Source organism: Pholcus phalangioides, unplaced genomic scaffold, assembly GCF_987345545.1.
Source record: "Pholcus phalangioides strain wild (caught in Gottingen) unplaced genomic scaffold, Ppha-v1.0 ptg000014l_1, whole genome shotgun sequence".
NCBI lineage: Eukaryota > Metazoa > Arthropoda > Arachnida > Araneae > Pholcidae > Pholcus > Pholcus phalangioides.
In genome coordinates this window covers 20,839,254-20,849,640 of record NW_028301607.1, presented here as the reverse complement: position 1 = coordinate 20,849,640, position 10,387 = coordinate 20,839,254, and the positions used below count along the sequence as shown (strand labels likewise).

The 10,387-nt window shown below is 39.6% G+C and overlaps 1 protein-coding gene across 2 annotated transcripts in view; it reads left to right on the top strand.

The window, feature by feature from the left end:
* The first annotated feature begins 272 nt into the window (after nucleotides 1–272).
* The window catches only part of LOC149078250 (immunomodulatory peroxidase-like), a 211,599-nt gene continuing 201,484 nt past the window's right edge, over nucleotides 273–10,387 (top strand). The window contains exon 1 of one of the 2 annotated variants that reach the window (XM_089241863.1): nucleotides 273–796. In XM_089241863.1, coding sequence (XP_089097989.1) covers nucleotides 774–796 — 23 coding nt within the window. In that variant the 5' untranslated portion in view covers nucleotides 273–773. The remainder of the gene's footprint in view (nucleotides 797–10,387) is intronic. The other variant, XM_089241864.1, reaches the window with a different exon arrangement.

The window sequence follows — 10,387 nt, the reverse complement described above, 5'->3', positions numbered from 1 at the left end:
ATCGCATAATGTTTATCTAAGCTGAGCCGTATGGAAAACGCTGAGATTTACGAATCTGTATATTACGTGGAAAACCCCCGGGAAAATGAGAAAGGCATTCGTAATGACGTATCTTTTTGTATACACCACAGGTCGAGTTTCACTTACCGAAAATCTTGGAGGAATGCCCGGAAGCGACTCGTGAACTACTGAGCTAAATAAATGATCTTGAGATTCAAACCGATCGCCTTCAGCTTTCGAATCCCGCAATTTTTGACCGTTCCCTTACCCAATTTGAGGAACGCAAAACAATAAAAAGTCGAACGGTTAACACGGAGTATATAAGAAGTACTATAGTAGGCCACAGGGGGGAAAAGAGCGAGAAATTAAATAGAAAGAAATCGTCAGAAACTCGAAATTAGGCTATCCAGTGGACACGCAGCAGGGTGTGGACGACTGCAGGCAAACAACTCTTTCGAATGCGAACCGTGTGCTATGTATCTTTTTCATTTCGTCGGTCGACAGTGAACGAACTAAGTTGGTGCAGCAGCAACGGATTGTTATAATAACAACGAACAGTGCGTTTGTTGCATTTAGTGACTGGCACAACAAGGTTGAGGAGACGGACGACTTCACGCTCTACCTCTTCCAGTCACATCTTTTCCTTCACAGTGCGCTATTTTCTTCGGCCACATCTTGTGCACCGTCGCGGTGCTTCGTTTTGGTTCGGAATAGAAATATTCTGCGGCGACTCTTTTCTTTTTTTATTGAAACTTTTATTTTGGAAGACTAAAATGATTTCCGCCAGATGGATAAGGTAAGTTTTTCTTCTTTGTATCCTTTTGCTCATCCCGTTCAAGTGTCGTAGCTATTCCTCCAGATTTTAACACATTCTTCCCTTTCGCCCCCTTTTTTTTCACCTTCCTCCCCATAACATTGAAAAAGTGGCACCGATCCGAAGTAAGATCACAAACTCCACTCTGTGTGGTCCAACACATAGATCAGGGGTTCCCAAACGTTTTCCACCCGTGGTGCTGCTTACCCTAATTAATGGTTGTCCGCGGCTCTCCCGAGCGGTTTAACAAAAAAATCTTTTCGAAAAACCTTTGTCGAGCCGGCGCTCCGCGGCGCCTTGAACGAAGGTTGGAGTTGCATCAGAGCACTGCGGTACAGTTTTAAAACCCCTGTTCTAGATGCTAACGTATTTGGGAGATATTGAGCGATCGCGCAGAGCAAAGTTTGTCGGGGGAAAAAAAGATTCAACGAATGGATCACGATTTTGAAAATAATTTTCAAAAATATAACGATACGATATCGAATATAGTATTTTGTTTGGCTTAACGTATAACAATTAGACGTCGCCAGTGACAATTATGATTACTCTGTTTTGGCAGGACTGACTGGGGGCGGAGAATACTGGACAAAGCACGCTTAAAGGGGACACTAACGATAGGGACACGAATAATTGATTAGTCACCAAATATATTTTGTGTAAAATTGGGGAATCATGCCCAGTGCTTCTGAAAGGGGGGGGGGAGGGAAAGTGTCCTTTTTTATTGTTGAACTTCTTATTTTATCTCGCTTTGGACATACATGTACATATATTTGATCTCATTTTATTTTTTTATTTTTATTAAATATGTATGCAGATATATATGTATTAAATATATCATGGAAATATAGATGAATGAAAAAGGTAAAATAATACTCGTAACATCACTACCCTTTTGCTGGAAAGACCAAGATTATCCTCATATCTGAAATGATTTTATGTATCACATTTATTTATATAGGCTACCATGTTAATGTCATATGAAACCAATAAGTAGGACGACTTTTCTCTTCCATCTTTACTGCTTCAAAAATTATAAAAAATTCATTGCTCGATTTCTTTTACATCAATCTATCTATAGCTAGAGGCTTTTCAGCGTTGAGCAGAAAACGAGAAATCTTGTTGTTCTACGTCTTTTTTTTTCTTCTCAATCTCGTCCTTTGCCTCGCTACTTTAGTTTCTTTCTTACCATAACTGAGGTTACAATTCTTTTCCTCTTATTCTTGGTATCAGAAATGAGTTGCCACGAGTATCAATACCGAAAATTTCTAAATGGAATTAATGCTCCACTTAACTATTTATGCACTGTATATAATCCAAACGTTCATATTACAGTCGATCCCGCTTAAAACGTTCTCGCTTAGAACGTTTTCCCGCTTAGTACGACTAAGTTTTGAAAAATTCGAAAAATTCACATCGGGCTTTTTCCTCCCTTGAATGCTTTTTCACAGGTAAAGAAACGAAAATGGCGTTTGTTTGTGTGCCATCGATTAATTATTATGTGAAAACTAGAGGTGGGGCTTTTTTTATGGCTCTTTGGAAGCCGGGATATGTTTTCGTCATAAAGAATTGACTGAAAAGTACGTTTTTTTTTCTTTTTTTCAAGGGTTTAGGCACAATAATAATTTCAATATATTTCTTTTTCTTTTCTCTCACTTTGCCCAACAACAAAACAATGTGCAGAGCATAAACTGCCCTTACCACTGTTCACATACGACTGGGTGATCAAAGTCATGTCACTAAAGAGGAGAATTACAGATAAGAATTAAAAAAAGTTCTAGAAGAGGTTAATTTTTTTTCCTTCGCGGCCTTATTCAAATTTGCCGCACTAGATCGATTCCAAAAAATAACATCCAAAAAGTTATTCTCATAGTGGTGTTAGACGACATCTGCATATAATAAAGGAATAAAACGGTTGGTCTTCTCATCCACCTCTGAATCTATTGATACAAAATCAAGCCACAAAAGAGTGACATGGACACAAAACGTAAACAACTTGGCAGATTTTTAGACGCAAGCCTCAAGTAGCATTTAAAGGCTGCCTTTTCGGATAAGAAAAGGTAGATTTCCCAACTGTAATCCTTGGAATTTAATTCTTCACAGAACAGCCAATACGATGCTTTCATGACCTTTGAAATTTCGGAAAATGAAGCAGTAACAACGTTAGATAATGTTTCGGAGCAAGTTAAAAAGAAAAGCTCTAAGTGTAGAGGGAAAAATAAAAATTCTTAAATTTGTAGATGATAGTTCTGTGCTTTCTAGAGTTACAACAGCAAAAAATTCAATTTGCCTCCCAGCACATTAAGCAATCGAAATGTAAGCGCGCGCGCACGCAAACGAACGAACTACATCCCGTATAATGCGCGTACATATTTATTGGAATAACAAATACATAATTTCTTCCTATTAAATCTCCATTTATGCACCGTAATGTTTATTAATAAATTAAAAACACTACATAAAATAGCTATCTTTGGTGAAAAACTGTCTTATAATTCCTATAGACATTTCCTGCTTATAACGTTTTTAGTTGCGATTTTTGAAAAAAAACGTTATAAACGGGATCGAATCGTTATAATTGAATAACACTATTGACAACGCATTGAATTGTTTCGATCAGCCTGAAAAAAAAAAAAAACCCGTGTAAACGATCTCTATTATCAGAGCCGTATGTAGGAAAGGGAGAAATTCTTTGCCCCTCCCCCTCTTAGACGATTAAAAATTAAAAATATTTGAAAAAAAAAATCAGTATGTGTTAAAATATAGGTATTTGTATCAATTTTCACTAATTGAAAATGCCTTTGAAAATTAGTAACCAGGATTTACTTTTGGAAGAGATTTCTCGTGCTTCCTATAAAGGCCTCCATACACGTTTCGGAAATCATCTGAGGAGGACTGATCAGGCCGGCCTGTCCAGCTTTCCGGATTCGACTTGAATGCTCCCCCCCCCCTTCCCTACAGATGTTCCGGAATACATTTCAGTTCACTTGTGGTTGATGGACGCGACGAAGGATAGTTTGGCTCTTGTCGTTTTTGTATTGGCAAGACAGCGCATTCTCAATCGAAATCCCAAAAATAGCATTTCAGAAACATATGGTCCAAAGATTGGCTACGGAATCGAACATTTTTCCCACATAGACGTGCTTTCAGAATTGAAAGTTGTGCCTAGAGATTGGCATATTAACTTGCGACTAGACGGAGCAACTAATTTAAACCTGCTAGCAATGGTTGCACCATAGTCATTAAAAAACAAGATACTCTCTTACAAATAGTTATTTCACCTCACGAGAGGCTTACGGCAACATTAAGATTTCTGCATGACCCCTACATCCTAGAGCAGAGCCCCCTAGGCTGATATCTTTACAGGGTCCTCAAATCCGACTTTTCACGGGCCCTTGTATATTTGTTTATGGGGGAAGGCATGGATTTCTGGCGACTGGCAGAAGCTAAGAAGATCTCAAGTTTACAACTATAAACTCTTCCAGAAATTCAAATTTATGTTGAATAAATGACGGCCTGAACCAAATTGAATTGACGTACACCACACTCACACACTCCGGTCATCCTGTACAGTTCCGGACGGCATAGTTATTCAGAATCGTTTTCACCATTCTCCTAAGACTGCCTAAATAGTCTGCCAAGTCTGCGTGGTTTTCTACCACACACGCTCCGGAAATACTTAAGGTTGGGACTCTACAGTTTTTCTTCAAGGATTTCGGGATCGTGTATGTGGACCTTAAGGTCGATCCTGCGTACGCCCCGTCCACTATCCAGTCATTTTCTGAACGAGTATGAAGCAAAGAATGATTCCGCGAAATAAAAAATTTGACTCGATTTTAGTTTTCCGCATTCGAAAGTATATTAACTCCGTTTATTGACCCATCTTTATATACAGCGGCAATCCCAAGAATAACTCGTCAAATTTGCTCTGCTTTACTTCGTCACCCCGAAATATCTCGGGTTCTTAACACGCTTTTATTTCCAATGTGGCAGTTATAATGCGGATCGGGAAAATTTTAAAAACCGCTTAAAGGTTTAAATTACAGATTTATTTTTTTATTAAAATCTTCTCCCGCTCCTTGATTTTCATTTTTCTTCCTTCAGGGATAAAATAAATGAAGTGAGATACTTATATCCGTTCACACACACACAATGATTGTCTGTCGAGGCAACGTGACCAACGCGTTTTGTTTCTGATTACATCAAGATTCAAATCGTGCTATTTTTACTGATAATGTTTGTTCTAATCTTCCTTATCCCGGTCGTTTCGCTAACAATAACTTGAAACACAGTGGTCATCGACGCATGGCCTGCGGGCAAAATGTGTATTGTTTGGAACTCATTGCCATGGCGATATACGCAGCTGAAAAACATTGAAAAACGATTGATTAAAAAAATGGAGGAAGCGCAGGCGTTCCGCTGTAATTAACGTTGTGCATCTGATAAGATCTAATCTAGGCTATGGGGCCACATACTGTAGCTGGGGCGCCCTAGGCTAGGGTCTTCAGCAGGTCCTCGATCAGATTTTAAAACCGTCCCGGAACCCCCGGGCTAGAGCCCTGTCAGCTTCACCCTTGTGGAGGGGGGGTCATGCCTAGCATAGGCGGGGGGGGGCGAAGGCAAACACTTTTCGGGGACCTTATTTTCATTATCTCCGCAGGGAAAGGTCTCCCCGTTTACCGGGATTCGAACCCAAACCTGCGCAGTCAGGGGCTAGTTCCCCCTAACCACTCGATTGCCAGGCGGAAGTTTTTACTACCTTAAGAAATAATTTCAAAATTAGGGCTCAAACAATAGAAATAATTCCAGAATTATTGGCAGAAGTAATTTCACAATTGGGGAAAAAATTATTTCAGAACAAATAAAAATCTTTAATGTGTTAAACAATATTTTAAATAAAATACAGTCAGACCTCCCCTCCCCGTTACAGTGGAGCCTTCCATAACGGACAATCCCCGTTAGCAGACACCTCCCATCAACGGATATTTTTTTCTCGATTTTTAAATTTTTTAATCAGTTTAACGGGCTTCAATGTGTGTGTGTGCGTGCGACTTTGCTCATTAACGGACACGCCCCGTTAGCAGACAAAATCTTCGATCCCAAGGTGTCCGTTATTGAGAGGTTTCACTGAATAATGAACCTTAGGAAATAACGAACGATTTTTCTGGTCCAGTTCTATAGGATCGTTCTTTTTATTAGATCGGATATACCAAACCTCCGGATAAAGCGATCTGCATTTTCGGTCCTTTGAAGAGTTCTTTATAATGGGGGTTTGACTTATTTAAATAACTATGCCAGCATAAGTGAAATTCATTATACGTTAAAAATATGAAGTAATAAAATTATAAGAATTCAAGGAAAAAATCAGTAATTTTGCCTTTTAGTCCGTTATCACGACAGCTCACGATCAATAGCAAAATTGTCTTCTCGTAATAAGGGAAATTAAATTTTTTGCTCTATCTGGTTACAAAGTCGGGAGAAAAAAGTAGCTGCTTTATATATGTTACTGCCACAGCCCAAAGTTGGCCCCCTTCGCGAACTGGCCAGCCCAGTTAACCCTGCCAATGTCCGAAATTCGGGCTTTCATCTGGTTTTGGCCAGCCCCTATATCTTGATTCCCATACATCTCTATATCGATCCGTATGATTCGGGGTCATCGATTCGTTGACGTATTTTTTGTGTTAATTATGGCCATTTATAATTAGCCACAGCTAATCATAATTATTATGGTTAGCTATGGCAACCCTAACGATCAAAGGAATCTGACTATTGATATCTTAGTGATCCATGTGCAAGGATGTATAGGAATTGACAGTGTGGGCCATATAGTGGCCGGCAAAAGCCAACACTATAGCAGAAGGCCTCCGTGCGAATTTCGTGACGCCACTGAAGAAGCTATTTCACCCATAGTCATATTAGATATGCTGCAAAAAAGATAAAGATATCGCAAGCGTCAGCCCGCTGTATCCAATGGCTACAGGTGAAATAACTTCTTCAGTGACGTCTCGAGCTTTGTGCGGAGGCCTTCTGCTATAGAGGGTGTTGCCAAAGCTCGGCGAAAGCCCGTATTTGGGACAAAGGCCGAATCATCTGTGCCGGCCAGTTCGGGAAGTGGCCAACTTCGGGCTTTAGCAGTAACATATATGCTTCTAAATGTCTCAAAGAGCATTTCGTTTTGATCTTAACGAATGAACAGACCTCTTTTCATTGACGTACGTAAAAGAAGGGAGAGGGTTATAACCACCCCCCCCCCTCCTTGAGTCGAGATTACTGTGTTATTTTGCAGGAATAAACGGAAACCCTCCCTCTTTAGAATAAATGAAAATTTGAACCCCCTTCCTCCTCTGAGAAAATCCTGCGTACTCCCATGTCTCTAGTCAGGAAATTGTGTTTTGGTCTCACAGCAGTTTATTCTCCAAGAGTGGAATTTTTGAGTGGAATTTCATATTATTACAGCGATTTAGTCGACTAATCGAACAATTAGGTTTCACTTATTATTATCAAATTATTCAAGCACGATTTGTTCAGTTATTTGGAAACAACTTTAAACTGAAAATTCTGGTTCCCGTGATCCCAGCCGTTGTGGTGGTCGAGTGGTCATAGTGACGTACTCGCATCGCGAGACCCGGATTCGAACTCCATCGTTGCCACAGTGGTGGTCGGCTGAAGTTGGTTTTCTGTGGTTCCCAACTTTGACACGCGATCACGAACCGATCTTCCCATTGAAAAGTCTCGCCACAGAGAGCAACAGGCCTTTACAATGGTACCAATATTTAATCATTCCACTTCACTTCTGAAATATAGATGGCAACACTGAAATTTCAGCCACAACACAATATGGGCACTCAGACTATTAGGTACACACACTCATACTTCCGGCACAACTCATTCGGTAGTAAACTGCAAATGGCGATAGACCGGAGTTGTACCAACATCTTTTATAGCAGAAAGCGTCCACACGAAGCTCGTGACGTCAGTGAAGTCGTCCATTTCACCTATAGTCATTGGATTTACTTCAAAAAGAGGTAAAGATTTCGCATACGTCGGACTGCTATATCCAATGGCTGTGGTTGAAATGGGCGATTTCAGTGACTGCTATAGAAGGTGTTGGTTGTGCTCGTTTTGAAAAGTCTTTTAGTCAGTGGGAACGAGTTAAGTCGAATAAAATCATCAATTCATTATATATCCCATGTGTATAAAGGGGAAGCCACAAAATAGGAACGGGGAGTTAAAAAATTTGACTTTTCTGTGTCCATCCTTCGTTAAAAGTACCTCAGAGAGTAAATTTTTACGAGGAGCAAGCATGTGCGATGTTAAGCGTCATCATGTCCAATTCTTCTTGATGAGAGAGAAGGAAACACGCGTTTTTGTTTTTTTTTAGAATTTTTTTCGACGTTACAGCGAATGCTTCTCCGGCGACTCGCCAAAGATTGTGGCCAACAGTCGCCAAATACGAAGACTGCGCGAAACGTATCGTGGTTGAACGCGATGACCTGATTCTTGACTACACCTAGCAGAATGCTCCACTATCCAGTGCCGTCTTAATGCATGGGCTCACCGGGCACGGCCCGGGAGGACTCGAGAGAAGATAGGCCTCACAAATAGGGAGGAAGTAGTTGAATTTTTCGAGAATTCACCATGTAGGACCTCAGAAAAATAACTTGGCCCGTGATGCTCTTAAGACGGCCCTACCAAAAACCTGTTGTGTGTAATGTAAAAACATATTTATAAAATAAAAAGGCAATATATTAAATAGTATATGAATCGTTTGTTCCATCAATGATGTGCCAAAGGAGTCTTGCAGCAGTGGTGACCACGAAAAGACACAAGACTTTCTGATAAAAAGGAAGAATTTACTTAGCCCCTTCTCTAACTGAATTTTAGCTTTGGCTTATGTACTGCCCAATCATTACAACGATTTATGAATGAGATTCTTGGCGATCTGAAATTTTGTTATGTCTATTTAGATAACATTTTGATTTTCAGCGGCAGTGATTTTCAGTGAACATGAAGTTCATTTACGCACTGTTGCAACGGCTCAATAACTATTTCCTCAAAATTAATGTTTTCGAATGCTTCTTCGGTGTTGCGGAGATTTCATTCTTAGGTCACTCAATTTCCTAACAAGGCACCAAATCTTTACCAGAAAAAGTTGAGCCGATTCTCAATTATTCAAGACCAGAAACCATTAAAGAACTACGATGTTTCATTGGCCTACTTAACTTCTTTCGCAGATTTTTACCACACGCAGCACATACACAAACTACACTGAATAATTATTTAAAGGTCTTCCTTTCCTCAGACAAAAAAGCACGTAAACACGTTCCGGAAGAACTGTTCATTTCCCGGACGTTTCGAACCCTAAGTTTGTTACTGATGGGGGGGGGGGGGGTCATGGGCGGAGATACGGAGGGGCGTGGGGGGGCATTGCCCCCTCATCGTCAAAGGTGAAGTTGACTGATTGACTGATCTAATGTATATATGCATATATGAATTGACATCATCATCATCGTGCCCCCCCCCAGACTTCGAAGTCTATCACCACCTATGGGGGGGGGGGGGTGCGTCGGCTCACCAAAGATGGCCAACAGTCACTAAAGACAAAGACTGCGCGAAACGCATCGTTAACGAGCACGATGACTTGACTCTCGACTATCTGAGCAGAATGCTCAACCAACCTGTTGTATGTAATTTGAAACATATTACAAAAGAAAAAGAGTACATTAAATAGCATAGAAATCGTTTGTGTTCCATCAATGATGTGTCAAAGAAGCCTTGCGGCATTACCTAATAACTCGCTGTAACCGCGAATGTATTTTGTATCTTCAACATTAGCTATTTGACAATCCCTTACGAATCACTTGTTTCTATATCGAGATTCTCGTTGTAAGCCGTACTCGTTATAATGGACTGACTTTCACTGTACTTTTCAAATGTATCGGATTTTGTCAACTGTCCTTCAATTTTACACACCCGCGTGATAAGAGTGTGTCGGATAATTGAGTCTCGATGTATATATATTTTTAATTTTTTTTCTTGATTTATTTTTATAATTTATATAATTTTTTAATTTAATAATTTTTATTTTTTTTTATTTTTTTTTCAATTTTAATTTATATTTATTATTCACGTGATGAAACATGGAAATATAATGCCTACAAATATGTTTGAAACATAATGTCATTAAATATGTCGAAACATAACGTTGTTCGAAACATATTACCGATAATGATTAACAGCTGGAAAAGAGAAAAAGTTCCCGCTGCTAAGTAAATAACCTCTGGAAATGGAAACCACACACACACACACACACACACACACACACACACACACTTACTTACTTATATTTTAATCACTTTTTTCCCCGGATGGAAAAGCTAAGAAGTCATTTGTATCACATCTTGAACATACCTACAAGAACTATTACAAGGCCGGGTAAATTGTAAGAAATATGAATTCATTCTACATATTAAAATTAAAAAAAACAAATATCTATACGATTCTATAACCTCTAACGTATAAAACGGTTCTTAAACGTAGATTTAAAGCCGATTTGGGCACAGACCTGTTGGAACC